General features: G+C 43.7%; 1 protein-coding gene across 1 annotated transcript in view; it reads left to right on the top strand.

Moving 5' to 3' along the window:
• The window catches only part of LOC109424346 (uncharacterized), a 55081-nt gene extending 42185 nt beyond the window's left edge, over window positions 1-12896 (top strand). Inside the window, exon 4 of the mRNA XM_062860177.1 lies at window positions 11633-12896. Within this exon, the coding sequence (XP_062716161.1) occupies window positions 11633-11737 (105 nt within the window). The 3' untranslated portion in view covers window positions 11738-12896. The remainder of the gene's footprint in view (window positions 1-11632) is intronic.
• Window positions 12897-15871: the final 2975 nt, after the last annotated feature.

Raw genomic sequence — 15871 nt, 5'->3', positions numbered from 1 at the left:
GGTCTCGATCGATTGTATCATACGTCGATCCAAAATCGATGAACATATTATGTGTAGGCACGTTGTTCTTCTTCTTCTTCTTCTTGGCGTAACGTCCTCACTGGGACAAAGCCTGCTTCTCAGCTTAGTGTTCTATGAGCACTTCCACAGTTATTAACTGAGAGCTTCCTCTGCCAATGACCATTTTGCATGTGTATATCGTGTGGCAGGCACGAAGATACTCTATGCCCAAGGAAATCAAGGAAATTTCCTTTACGAAAAGATCCTGGACCGACTGGGAATCGAACCCGTCACCCTCAGCATGGTCATGCTGAATACCCGTGCGTTTACCGCCTCGGCTATATGGGCCCACGTCAGCAACGTTGTATTCGCGGCATTTCTGTAACACCTGGCGTCTGCTATTGCCTCACAAACTCTCGTGCAATCGGTGATAGACGGCGGCATAAAATTTGAGAGATAATCTTCACCAGTGCTTAACCATCGTATTTCAGAAGCTCGCTTGGTATTTGATCTGCTCCAGCGGCCTTGTTGTTTTTAACCGGCCAATCTCCTCCACAATCTCTTGGAGGCCAGGAGCCGGAAGTCTTTCATCTTCCGCACGCACTCCTAGATCTGTTGGCACGCCACCTTCGGTGCTTGCAACGCTGCCATTAAGGTGCTCATCCTAATGCTGCCACCACATCTCGACCACCTCACACTCGCTCGTGAGATGATTCCCGGTGATTGTCTATGTACATTGTACAAGTCGGCTTGTGGCACAAAGCCTCTGTGCGAGCGGTTCAGCTTCTCGTAGAACTTCCGTATGTCATTCACGAAACGCGACGCGAGACAAGACACGACACTTATGGTTCTTACAATCGTCAAAATAATTAAAAAATTACCTTAATGCCGACCGGTTTCGGGCTCGATGCAGCCCATCTACGGGACAATGTCCGACTGATTACGATGTTGTTCGTACTGATCCGGGTCCGGGGAGAGAGAGAATGTTACTGCAGCCGATTTGTGTCGATGAGATCGTATAGACTCGACATGATGGGAGGATCGTCTTCATTCATCAGCGGTTTTTGGACATTGCTGATGAACATTGACTCCCATGTGTTTAAGTGGGAAGCTTTTCTCACACTTTTATGAGCTTCGCACTATCCCAATCTATTTCATGGTTGGTTTCCATCGTATGAGCCGCCACGCTCGATTCGTTGTTCCTATTCGACACTACGGCATTCCTATGTTCTCTGATGCGAACTTTGACCTTCCGACGGGTTTGTAAACCGCCGGGCAGTCCTTGCAGGGAACTTGGTATATGCCAGACTGCTCGTCAGGTGGAACCTTGTCTTTAAGGTTACAAAGCAGGTCACGCAGAGTGTTCTCACTTTTATGAACAACGTGTAACCCTTGTCGGTGGAGTGTTGTTTTTATGGGGTTTGTTATTTTGGGGTAGAATGGCAGGCTGACTCTTTTCACCTCTCTTGTGTCCGGTTGTAGTGTAGTTATACTGTGGCGATGTGTTTTACGTTTGTGTTTACGAATTATTTTATCCACAAAAGACCGGTCGTACCCATTCACCTCGGCTGCTGAATAAATTCGGCATTTTTCTTCTTCGAATTCTTCTTTGGCCATAGGTACGTTAAACAGCCGGTGTGCCATGGAGTGGAATGCGGCTTGCTTTTGAGCACCGAAGTGATTGGAGTCTGATGTGATGTATCTATCGGTGGATGTAGGCTTCCGGTAGATCCCAAGTTTCAGTGTGTTGTCTTCATTTCTGCTGATCAACAGATCGAGAAAGGGAAGCCTCCCGTCTACTTCCTTCTCTACCGTGAAGTTTATTGTGCTGTGTTGGGAGTTTAGCATGCTCAAAGTTTGATCAAAATATCGCTCTTTAACTGGGGCGAAAATATCGTCAACGTAGCGCCACCAAATCCTGGGAAACAACTTCTTCTTTTAAGCTTCGTTCTCAAAATCGCTCATGAAAAGGTCCGCTAGCAAAGGGGAAAGCTTACTACCCATACTGAGCCCAAAGGTTTGTCTGTAAACTCTGCCTCTAAAGGTGAAAAAATTCTGGTTCATACACACCTGGGCTACGGAGAGATACGCTTCGATGTGATTTGGTGGAGCTCGGCTGCGTTCCAAATGACGACGCAGGCTTTGTAGAGCTTCGTTGACTGGTACGCTCGGGAACAGTGCCGTGACATCGAACGAGACCAAAATTTCTCATCGTCCCAACTTAAACCCTTCTAATTGCTTCACCAAATCCACAGAATTTTTCACGCTTTTTCCATGTTTTACCGTATATTTCTTCATTTCATTCACCAGCCAGGCTGCCATTTTTTGTGTGGGTGTGCGGATGTTGGAAGAGATTGGCCTCATTCCGATAGGATTTTTATGGATCTTCGGTAAGCAATACAAAGACGCCACCGCGGGATTCGGGACGTGTAGCTTTCTATCGAGCCTCTCTTCACCCATCAGATGAGCCACTTTCTGCCGGGCATAGTTCATTTCCTCAATCATTTTGTTTAGAGGGTCTTTCGACTTACCGTTTTTGAATTTGATTTCTTCGTACGGGCCGGACCCAATCATATCATACACCCGCGCATCGTAGTCCTCTCGATCCATTATCACCACAACGTTTCCTTTATCCGCACGGGAGTACATGACATCACGGGCTTTCAACTGTCGAATTGCACACCACGACCGGTCTTTTGTGGATAAAATAATTCGTAAACACAAACGTAAAACACATCGCCACAGTATAACTACACTACAACCGGACACAAGAGAGGTGAAAAGAGTCAGCCTGCCATTCTACCCCAAAATAACAAAGGGGCTGTCCATAAACCACGTGGTCATTTTTTTGGGACTTTTCAAACCCCCCCCCCCCCCCCCGAGTGGTCATTAGTCCATACAAAAAATTTTATTTGTCCATACAAAATGGTCATTGGCCGGGGTCCGTGGCGTAGTTGGTCACACGTTCGCTTCATATGCGGATGGTCATGGGTTTGATTCCCAGCCCCGGCACTTGCAATTTTTCGTCAGTTGCTCTTCACCGAGAGCGGCTGACACTGACCCTCTTCTGAGCCCCATGGCTCAAACGGACCCGGATACCTGGACGTCGGCAAACTGCTACTCATAATGGACCCCCAATCGGGCTGGAAAGGAACAACGGCCACCTATCATCCTTGTGCTCATCATTCTACCATGTATAGAGTAGAAAAATGAAAGCAGCAGAAAGGCAAACCAGTTTGATATAGTATAATAGAATACATCTAGGCGCTGTACAATCTGTAGATACAGCTGTGAATTGAAATCGCTCACGTAGTGCCCTAGTGGACAATAGAGCTGTAAATTAGGTTAAGTGATTAAGAATAAAAAAAAATGGTCATTGGCCGAACCCCCCACCCCCCCCCCCCCCCCCCCCCCCCCCCCCCTAATGACCACGTGGTTTATGGACAGCCCCAAATCCCATAAAAACAACACTCCACCGACAAGGGTTACACGTTGTTTTTTTTTTTACGATGTTAAATAGTACGTTTATTTGTCGATTTCAAGTTAAAAAAAAAATTTACATTATTATTTAGACACTGATCTCAAGATTGAAATTAAGTTCATTTATATCTAATCTTCCATTGTTGCTATCAATGAATGAAATATAACATGCTAAATACTTCAGAATTATTGTTTTCACTCTAGTTCCTATGTGATTTAGTGACGGCCGCTGTAAATCAGCACGATCGATATGCCTTCCGCCAGTTGTCGCAATCAGCTTCCGTTGCAACAGTAGAAACGCGTCATTGACTCTTGGGCAGTCAAAGAATTTGTGCTGTATCGTTTCAACTGGTGTGCCGCAGTTCATGCACTGTTCTCCGTCCGACCGCCTCATTTTGAAGAGCAGTTGCCGGTGCCGCAGCTTCTGATTCACCCACATGTAGAGCAGGCTCCTGAGAGAAGGTGTAAGCTCCCAAGTCGAAATATTCCTCCAGATACGGGGCCAATTTAAGTTTGGATGTTGTGTCTCCACCTTTGGTCTGTCCGTCCGCTCAACGAAAAAACGGTGGATGAGATCGGCGGAAGGGTGAAGGCGGATTTGGAAGGGAAGGTCTGCATAGTTTCGGAGGATCAATTTTAGGCAGGGAAGATCAGAGAGCGAGTTTGCGTTGGGAGGATTTGCTGAGTTGAGAAAGGAGTTGTAGTGGGGGATCGACTCGATCTCGTGAAGATGTCGGTTGATCATTAATGCGGGGCATTTCATCCGCGGCAGATGCAGTTTTAGCCCGCCGTTTTCCTTGCTGCGTGCAAGTTGCTCCATCGGTACAGTTGCCGGCGCTCCTCGAAAAATAAAACGCCGCATGGTTGCTGTGACTTTCGCTATGTGTGCTGAAGTGGGTGTTAAGTGTGCTGCAATTTACCACATCTTCGAGGAGAGGAAGGTGTTCAGAAGAACAACTTTTTGGTGCAATGAGAGGCTCCGTTGAGAGTGTAGCCAGACTTGCCGAGCGAAGTTCGTGACAAGCGTATTCCAGTTTATGTTGACCATCTCCACTATTGAATTTGTAAAGACGATGCCAAGAATTCTAATCGCATTTTCTGTACGCAGCCATGGTACAGTAAGGGGCTCATTAATTATCCCGACGTCGATTGCTGTCGTCTTCCTTTCGTTCAAACGAGCGCCAGCTACACGCCCAAATCGTTTGAACAAATCTCGCATCGTATTCAACTGGTCAACCGTACTGATAATTGCACTGATGTCATCAGCGTACGCAACTATCAAGTCTCCGCCGCACACTTGCTCCAACCGCAGCAGAAGAGGATGCAGGTAAAGCACAAACAAATGCATAGAGAGAGGATCTCCCTGCCGGACCGATCGCTCTATTGGAAAGGCTTGTGATAGAAAACCGTTGATTAACAAGCGCGACGATGATGATGCTGCTATTCGAGATAACAGGTTAACGTCGAAGCCCAACGCACGCATTGTATTAAACAAAAAACGATGGTCCACCCGATCGAAAGCGTGGTCCAAATCGAACCCGACCAGTTTAGCAGTTCGACCGGTTGCTCTCAGCTGTGCAATTCTATCCTTAACTGCTAGAGTGGCTTGGAAAATATTCTTGCCCGCATTGGAGCACTTCTGTGATCCAGTCAGAACCCGATGTGTTCGAAGTACATTTTCAATGCGCCGTATCAAAATCCTAGATAGAATTTTGTAATCGAAATTCACCAAACTGATCGGCCTATAAGAACGTGCAGTTTCCCCCGCATCACGCTTCTTCACAAGCACAATCACCCCATCGACGAACTGGGATGGAAAATCCGATCTTAGAGCTTCATTCATGACCAGGTTCAGCTCCCGGTGGATCACATCAAACGTACGAAGGTAAAACTCTTTCGGCAAACCATCGGGTCCGGGCGACTTTTTGGAGGCGCTCGTTCGGATCGCAGACAGAATATCTGCAGTTGTGATATCATCCATGCAGGCTTCATTTACTGGATCTTGTTCGGGGATTACTCTCTCGCACTGGAACGTTCTCTCTGGTTCTCCCCCCTCCACATTTTCTCGTGCATAGAGATTGGCAAAATACTCCACCATGTGATTCCGTATCTCCACAGAGTCGTCGATTACATCACCGTGGGCATCTCGCAGCTGTTCGATGGTGGTTCTACGCCTTGTACGCTCTCCTATAGGGTGTCCCAGAAAGTATGGGCACAACTTTGCAGCTCTGCCATTTGGGAATGGAAGCATAAACAAACTTTATTTTCACACATATCCTGCCTTAATATGTCAACATCAAATGCCAATCATTTAAATTTGCATTTCACACTTCGTTTGAATGCGGTAGAACATTTCCTGACAGACCTTTTAAAGTTTCTGCACAAATTGCTATATTTTTCAATAACATCGCTTAACAAATTGTTTTCCACGCATGAAATTAAGCTCGAAAAAAATTTCAAAAAAATATATCCGTGTATTTCTACATGCGTATCTATTATACAACCCTAAGTTTGAATTGAAAACATATACTTTTGAACCTGAAAAATTAATTGAAACACCAAAATCGATATATTTGAAAACCTGTTTTTCTAATAGTTGAAAACAAGCTTCTGAATATATATCATAACATGCAGAAAATCACATTTTTAATTCACTATAAGCTCAATGAATGCCCCAGCTTTATAAAGTGTAGATTGAATTGTTTTTATTCTCGTCAAAACATGTGTTAAAACGCGAATGTCTGTGGAAACATGTTTTCGAATGTATCATGTGAAAAAAATTCGAAAAAAATGTTTCGAATTTGGATATTTGGCAAAACCGTATAAAAGTAGCTTGTGCAGAAGTTTTAAAAGATGTTTTTCCATTTTAATCATTCTGCATATAGAAACCATTTTTAATATATAAACTCTTCACAGGTATCAATTAAAATACTCTGAATAAAAATACAAAAATATAAAAATTGTTGTTTGTTAAGAAAATGATTGTATTTTCGCTATACAAAGTTGTGCCCATACTTTCTGGGACACCCTCTAGTTGGAATGTTGAAAGTGGCTCACCGGCTACAAGCGTTTCGTTTATTCGAGTAAACATTTCCGAAAAACGACGTTGGTGAGAGAGGAGTTCGGCTTTTATTCTGTTGATGGTTATCAGCATGTCGCGGTTGTTATGATAGCCATCATACGCTTGCCGTAGCATCTCGTACAGGCGTTGATATTCGCGATGGAAAGCATCAAATGCTAATTTGGACTTCCATCGAAAAAAGGATTTTATTTTCGGCTTAGCGCAGAAAAGCCACCAATCCATCCATGATGGATAATTTCGACGTTGACGGGTCCAGTATTGCCAGGAGATTTGCAGCTCTTCGATGTTTTCCGTGGTGAGAAGGTGAGGACGGAGGGACCAGTATCCACGTCCGGGCGCTCGGTCGGGAAGGGGCAGGCATAGTCTCGCAGTCACAGCCTTGTGATCCGAGAAGCAGCAAACGTGATCAGCTGTGGCTCTCAGTTGTTCTCGGAGCCCAGCACTCACATAGAAGCGATCGAGGCTGGATGAAGAGTTGTGTGTAATGTACGTGTATCCCATATCGCGTGATCGGAGCTGTTGCCACACACACTATTTTTATTTCGCTGGAAACCAGCAAAATTTTGCTGGTTTTTGACATGCTGTAAAACCAGCAATCCATCCAGTAAAATATGTCTTGCTGATTTTTCAGTAATGCATTTTGACAGCTTGTTATGCTGGTCGTTCAGCAATTTTGTCCGTGCTCGAATCCGGCCGAATTTTTTTGTTTTTTTTTCTTTTCAGCCGAAATAAAAATGTATAAAAATGTTCGTTTGAACTTGCTTTTTGATAATCAGAGGTAAATAAATTCGATGAAGGCTCTTTATTGAAGTAGTGCAATCTATTTTCGTGTAAATCGCGACGAAAATTGCAACTTTTTCAGGTAATTTCTTTCGTCCTCCGGCTTGTGCAGTGCCTCGGACAGGAGCGCGCAAATGTGTCAAAAAATGCCTGTGGGAAATGCTAAGTGTTTGACAACCAAGTTGACAACTCTTTTGCTGATGTTCAGCAATTTCTAATTTTGCTGACTCTTCAGCTATTATTACTGAATTTACAGTTTGCTGATCACGTTCCAGCAATGAGTTTTGCTGGATGAAAAAATCAAAATTTGGTGTGCACATCGATCAGCCGAAGCTGCTGTACGGCGAACTGTAGTGCGGGACTCGAATTAGATCCGGTCGCGTCGCATTGTCGTATCACGCAATTGAAGTCGCCACCGAGGATGACGTGATCAGTTCGATGCCGTAGATAATAAGCGATAGTGTTGCTGTAAAAACGTTCTCTCTCGGCGCGGAGAGCGGATCCCGACGGGGCATACACGTTACATAGAGTCGTGTTCTGTACTCGTAGAGCAACTAATCTTCCATCCAGGCTCTTTTCTATGTGCGAATACCGAATGTGCTCTTTGAGAGCAATCGCCGTTCCTCTTCTCGCATGGTCAACATTACACACGACATTGTAGCCCGGTAGAGTGAGCTGTTCATTTTGCAGGAAGATTATATCCAGATCGACGGTCCGAATGAAGGTTCGGAGAGCATTAACCCGACGTTTCCACTAGACAGAAATGGCTTGCCATTTTGCTGGACAGATGTGTCATGACAGAAATGTTCTCTCGCTGTTTGCGTGGAAAGCAACGGTGTTGATCATTTCTGTTACGTTTTCTCTTTCTGGCAGCAAAATGGCAAGACATTTCTGTCTAGTGGAGACGTAGGGTAAGCTTGGTTGGGTTCGTTATCGTGTTGATATTGATGGTGCCGATGTTGATACTGGTGTACGCCATTACAAGTGCAGGTCGTCCCCAGATGCTCGGTCTTGGTCGTTGTTGATAGTACTGTGTCGCATCTTCTTCCCAGGAGGCGATCGCTTGCCTCGGGACCGTCTGCTGCTGGTTGAAGTGCGTGACGCTTGCGAGTTGTCAGTTTCATTACCATCTGTCTTACGGAGCGAAGAGAAGCCACCGATTGTTGATGATATCGGCGTGAGCTGGATGATAGGTTGTGCTATGAGGGCATTCTGAACCATCGATGATGTCGTTGGTGGAGGAGCCATCGTGTTTACCTGCGACTGCTGCAGCGGTCGGGTCTCGTTCGGCTTCGGCTCGTTCAGCCGTGTTGCGTTCGATTGTGTCTGGGGTTCTGACGGGCGATTGTTCGGCTTTGCCGATTTTTTTACCCTACGTCTCCACTAGACAGAAATGTCTTGCCATTTTGCTGGACAGATGTGTCATGACAGAAATGTTCTCTCGCTGTTTGCATGGAAAGCAGCGGTGTTGATCATTTCTGTTACGTTTTCTCTTTCTGGCAGCAAAATGGCAAGACATTTCTGTCTAGTGGAGACGTAGGGTTAGCAGCGCTGGCTGCTTCGCTACATTAGCGTATGACTGGTCAGCTGTGAGCTTTTGCGCCAGCAGTTTCTTATTTTGCACACATGGGATTCCCACGTGCACAAATTCTTGACAGTGCAAACATGTTTGCCGCTGCCCCTTAGCTCACCGCCGTGTCTTCCCCACCTATCGTGACGAGAGAGGGTATGTTCTTCTTCACCACCATTCGGGCAATACGAACACCGGTTTTGACACCTCCGAAGAGGGATCGCTCGTCCCACAGAAGGTCTCGAATGCTGAGAATTTCACCAAATTCCGAGAGAAACTCGGCGATGTGCTCGTTGGAGACGTCGCTGGACAGGTCGAACAGCCGAACTTCAACTGCCCCGTCCTCCATCATGACCCGCAGCTTGTAGGCCTTCCCGTCGTACACGAATTCATGTTTGTTGTCGTGTTTCGAGACTATTTCCTCGGCGAGTTCGAGGTTAATGACCTCCACAAAGGTACACCCCAATCGTCGGCTGGGCTGCAGCAGACGCACGTGTTCTCGTGTCAGACCAAGCTCTTTCCCGATGAATTTGTGGATTTCATCGTGGGAAAGTTGCTTTGGAAACTGTGAGTAGTCGACGCGAAAAGTATTTTCGCGACGCGGCATCGCGATACTAAACGGACCGATGGATCAAATCGTGATACTGTAAACGATCGAAAAATAACGTACAGTCTGAACGACTTCCGATTTTTGCTCGTCCGAAAAACATCGACTGTTCGGCTCGGAAGTTGAGCTCTAACTTCCTGCCCGGCGGTTTACATCGGCCAAACCCGTCGGATGGTCAAAGTTCGCATCAGAGAACACAGGAATGCCGTAGTGTCGAATAGGAACAACGAATCGAGCGTGGCGGCTCATACGATGGAAACCAACCATGAAATAGATTGGGATAGTGCGAAGCTCATAAAAGTGTGAGAAAAGCTTCCCGCTTAAACACATGGGAGTCAATGTTCATCAGCAATGTCCAAAAACCGCTGATGAATGAAGACGATCCTCCCATCATGTCGAGTCTATACGATCTCATCGACACGAATCGGCTGCAGTAACATTCTCTCTCTCCCCGGACCCGGATCAGTACGAACAACTGGCTATAACGCGCCCCATTCGCCCCCGTATGGTGTTGCAACATTATCGCCCATGTTGCCCATTCTTCTCGTATTTTAACTGTTCACATTCGCCGTCTTACCAATCTGTGTCGTTTCTGTGAATTGGAGCCGCGGAGTCTAATGCTGCAGTCGAGGTACTACATATGGCGGATCAGATGTCCCTCCAGCCATGTTCAAGTGTAGCTACGCCAAGCGGCTCTTCCATTGGGAGGGCCACTGCTAGCTGCTGCGCGTAGTCTTTTTTTTACCTAATGGTTTTTACGGCTCATGCGCCATCAGGCATAACGGAGCCGAATTCATTTTGAAACTTTTTTTACAATTTCACATTTGTGGCTTATTACTATGTTAGCTTTGATCAAGTTTACCCAACACATATCTAATGTCTTCCTTTTCTGGTTTCCCTCGGGCCCTGAGGGATGCACATAAATTGGATCTGGCAATACCGTATTCGGGGCATTGGTTGATGTCTTGATATCTAGAACCACAGCTACAGCGATTGTTATCTGTGAGCCCTATTCGATAGAAGTGCGAGCCCAGAGAGTATTGATTGGACATAAGTCGACACATTATCGTGATAAAGTCTCGATCCATGTCCAACCCCTTGAACCACGTCGTCTTCGATACCTGTGGGAGAATTGAATGTAACCACCTGCCCAATTCTCCTGCATCCCATTTTTGTTGCCAACTGACCAAGGCATGCTGACGAGCAATCGAAAAAAATCATTGAAGGCGATATGACGGTCATAAATATCGCCTTCCATAGCGCCCACCATGGCGAGCGAGTCCGCTTTCTCATTGCCCGAAATCGAGTAATGCGAAGGGACCCAAACCCAAACCAAGGTAACGCGCGTAGTCTTGAGCCACTTCTACGTTCGCGGCGTTCGACTTCAACGCGTAATGATAACCGTCGAAAGTTTTGAGCGCATGCATACAGCGACTAGGTGGTGATCCGAATCTATATTCGCACTGCGGTATGTGTGGACATTGGTAAATCCGAGAAGAATTTACCTTTACCGTCGACTAGAACGTGGTCGATTTGGTTTTCTGTTTGATGGTCGGGTGATCTCTAGGTGGCTTTGTGGATATCTTTGCGGGGTAAGAAGGTGCTTCGGACTACCATACCACGGGAGGCTGCAAAGTTTACGCATCGCTGGCCGTTAACATTCGATACGATGTGCAGTCTTTGTTCGTCCGATTACCGGTCTGTACATTTCCTCCTCAGCGTCAACCATCGATCGACACTTCCGGAAGCCGAACTGGTTATCCGAGAGAGCCCTGGACTTTCTGCCTCTACAGAATGATCCGCTCCAATAGTTTTCCGGCCGTGTCCAGTTGGCACATTGGTCTGTACGAGGACGGGTCGTCAGGTATCTTCCCGTGTTTGTGTAGTAGATCCAATCTGTGTCTTTTCCAACTCACCAGAAATTCGCAGGCACATCTGCATAACCATTCTGAATATGTCAGGGAGATCCTCGATGGTCGCTTCAATAACTAGTTAATGAAATACCATCTGGACTCGGGTAACTTGTTCGTCTTGAGCGCTTTCCTATTGTGATTTCCGCTAAAATCACCAGGTACCTATTACATATTTTTCTTCTCTTTTTTTTATTTTACAGAAACTCACCATCCAGGAAGAGAAGCTCCCCCTGGTGGACGCAGCTGGCCCCGAGAAGCTGGAAATCACCCCAACGGTAGCCCCCGTCGATCCGACAGCTGGTTGACGCTACTAGTCGTCGTCAGTGTCGCTACTACTACAGCAACAACAACAACAACAATTGTAGACTCTCGTACTAAAACAGCAAGCGATCGACCGTTGGGTACTTTTTGGTGTGCGCTCGCATGAAACTACAGCTTGTTTTTTAATGTGTATGTGCGGAAGAGCACGATGTCTTTCTATTATCTCGGCTTCGAACACAACTTTGATCATTGTTATACCTGTAATGTGTCCGTTGAAGATCAATGGTTTTTAACTGCTCTGCTATCGAATCGTGTACTGTTTTTGATCCCGTGAGGAAACCAATAATGCTTATCCCACTTTTTTACCTCCTGCACACTTTTTTTGCTTAGATTGTTTCGATTTGCGCGAAACAATAGATGTGTTGTAATTTGCACCGAACAGACAGAGACGATTATGTTATCCCATTTCAAAAGTACATACTTGTTTGGTTTGAATCTCCGGATTATTATATTTAACGAGCATTTTGTGGATTTTGACATTAATCAATGTGAATGAAAACACAAAGCCAAGCTTCTATTTGGCTAATATCTAGAAGAGCTTGATCGAACAGTATAATGGAAGCCATTATAGCAGATCAGCACCACACAGAAATACCCTTCGCACGGATCTCCGAATCGACCCGTCACGACATTTTGTGGAGGTCCAAGCAATGCGGTTGGGAATCGATAAAATGATAAAAATTAGTTTGGCTAAAACACACACACACATACATATATATCAAAGTTTTTTGTTTTGTTTTCCCTTTTACTCCCCACTTGGGATTATAACATTATGAGAATGCATAATATATTATGAATATTACACATAGGTGGAACACTATTTAGAAGGTAGTACGCAAAGAAGTAACGATCAAGAGTGAAAAGAAATAGAAAGTTGAAGCTTGAAATAAAAGCACACATACACACACACACACGACATACCCTGACTCCGTTACGGATAGATATTGGAATTTTAAATACGCATTCGAGCATCGCGATCGAACAACTCTATGAAAAGCTATTAATAGGACTTTGATTGTAATGGAAAGAGAAATTTATGAATTGTATTTATAATTTACCATAAGTTGAAATTCTATAGACACTACGAAGAAAAAAGAAATAAATAAACAAAAAAAAAAGATAGAATTGAACAACATTATTGTTTTGGACGTGTTTACTTTACATGATGATGCTTGTAAACCAGTGAGTTTTGGTCGGGCGGTGAAAGTATAGTTTTCGTAGAATAATCTCCACAGATCCATCCGACGGCGTAAGTCCGAAATCCCTATACCGTGTAAGCACCAAACTTTACGCAGTGCCAAACATTGCGCATTTCGATGAATACTACTCCGTGAAAGCCATTAGCCACTAAATTTATATTTTTTATGCATGCCAACAATCTCTCCCCACGGAAACCATATTTCATAAAGAATTACCGTGGGGTGCCCTAATTTCGTGCGGGCCTAAACTTCGTTAACTTCTGACATCTGAGAGCATTATTGTCTAATTAACAGCGGAAACATCCAAAATTTGCTATAACCTCAAAACTGCATTTGATCTCAATACAATTCACAAAAAAAGAAATGAAAAATTTGATTTGTGTCAAAGATTGAAAAATAAATTGCAAATGTATGCAAATAGCAGATTCCATATTCAGAGATACGAGAAAATCAACACTCACGGAAGTGAACAAATGTTTCGATCTCTGTCAAAGGTAAATATTTCAATTTATGCTTGATTATTTCAATTCAATATGTTTTATTATTATACGCCATAAAATTACTTAAAAATGTTATTTTCTTATTTTGTTTCAACATTTTTGTTGTTGGCGAAATTAGGGACCCACAATTTGTATGGGTCCCTAATTTCGTGCACTCTTTTTCATAACTTTGTTTTAGAGGTTCATGTGTACGCAAATGGCTTCAAAGCCATCATATGATTCGGGTATTAATGATAGTTCTAATAACTATTTCAATTGGTTTAAATTTAGCTAGGGAGCTCACATACGCTACGTAGAAAAAAAAAATAAACAAATTTATAAATGTGGGAATACTAAGTAAGCTCGGGATGATTTTATTTACCCAAACATTGGGAGTAGTAGCTTACAGCCGCTAGTTTCCTTCAATCAAATTACATATTGCCGTAAGCTTTATTGCCAAAACACAAATTTGGAAGACGACACTTTACAAGAACTAACCTCCCGTGGAATGTACCTATTAATGGCACATAATAGAAACGTAAAAAGCTACAATTTAAAAAATGAATTAATTCACATTACTGACCATCAGTAAAGTTAGTGAACATTTGATTCAAATAGCAAACAATATATTGTTTTATTAAGATTTCAATAAAAGAGCAAAACAAACGTCAAAAATAATAACCCCTAAAACTACAGAAGGATTTTGGAAATCTTAATGTAAACATCCGGGACGAACATGGTAAACAGCAAATATTCACTCATATTTCTTCACAGACATCGATTTTATCTACACGTTATGGTTTCATTGGTATTCTACGAGTATGCTACGTTTTGAAATTTAACATATTTAGGCGAATTCTTGAGAGTGAGCGAAATTTGGACCCATTTTGATCGAAATTTGGAACCCGTGCACGAAATTTGGCACTTTCAAACAAATCAAAACTAATGCTGTACTTAACTATCTTGTATAATGTGAAGTTGCCTAATTTATATTTTTTTGGGAGCTACAGTGCCAGCACTAAATGTTATTGAAGAGATTAATCTGATATACTTTATGGTAAAATTTCAGTCGTTTATCAAACTTTGAGAATTCTTAAGGACAGACTTGTTTGAATCCCATAATGGCCGCCACAATGGCCGACTTCGGCACCTACTCACGATTTCAAGAGCACAAATCTCTTCGTAAACAAAATCAGCGCACCTGAGCTTCTCATTTTAAGCTTATTTCAAGTGAGCAAGAACAGAATAATAAAATGCACTGTTGTTTAAAGCTTCCTTCTTGAGATTTGTGCGTCTAAAGTTCTGATGCACTTTTGAAGCGGGATTTTAAGGCGTTTGTCCTTAAGTGCACGAAATATGGGCACCTCACGGTAGCAATATTCCCTGAGTGGTTGGGCCTTTGTTAGTTTTTTGTTAGTTGGAATCCAGCATCACGAAAAATCCCCGGGATAAATCGGACCAAATCACAGGAGGAACGCCCCCAAATTGTTAGGAAAGAAATTCCTGGAGGAAATCCGAAAGAAATCCCGGGATGAGTTTCAGAAGGAATTCCTCAAAGAAGGACGAATCCCAGCAGAAATCATTGAAGGAATCCCAGGAGCAATCTATGAAAGAATTATGGAGTAATCCCTGAATGAATTTCAAGAGATCTTCCTGAGAGAATCCCTTAAGGAATCCCCAAACGAATTCCAGGTGAAATATTGTAAGGAATCACGAAAGGTTTCGTAGCGAAATCATTAAAAGAATCTCGGCGGAAGGATAAAAAATCTCGGAAGAATCCCCGGAATCGTGGGAGAAATCTGAAGGAAATCCGAGAACAATCAACAGAGAACTCGTGAGAGAAATCAATGAAAAACTTCATGAAAGAATCCAGGAGAACTCCCCGTAGGAGTCCCCAAATGAATCTCTGAAGGAATACCTGAAAAACTTTCGGGAGAATCCTTGCAAGAATTCCTGAAAAATCTCGGAAGGAATCCCCGATGAAAACCGGAAATAATTAATAAAGGCACTCTACGTGCATATGTACAGATGGGTAAATTTTTGGTTAAATTGGGAAAAATCCACAGCTCAAGTGAGATTTGAAATCACGACCCTTATTCGCTAGACAAGTGCTTTGCCAACTAAGCTACCGAGCCATTTTAGTTGTCATAAGGTAATTCGAATCTCATCGATCTACATCATCTTCCCCTAAACCGCAAACAGAGCCGGATTTACGGGGGGGCCAGGGCCCCGGACCCCCACATTTCAGGGGCCCAAGATGCAAGAAAAAACACTAGTGCAAGACACTTCTCTTTTGGTTAGATTTTTGTCATTAGAACTTCAAGCAACTGTGATATGTTGTGATTCATTTCAGCAAGACTGCAGCTATTTGTCCAGCTATTTGTAATATTATAAATTGTTTCCTTAAAACTTTTCACATTTATTTTTATTTGTGCAATTG

The sequence above is a fragment of the Aedes albopictus genome, chromosome 3 (genome assembly GCF_035046485.1).
Source record: "Aedes albopictus strain Foshan chromosome 3, AalbF5, whole genome shotgun sequence".
NCBI lineage: Eukaryota > Metazoa > Arthropoda > Insecta > Diptera > Culicidae > Aedes > Aedes albopictus.
Note: the sequence above shows the minus strand (reverse complement) of the source record. Positions and strands in the feature narration are given on the sequence as shown.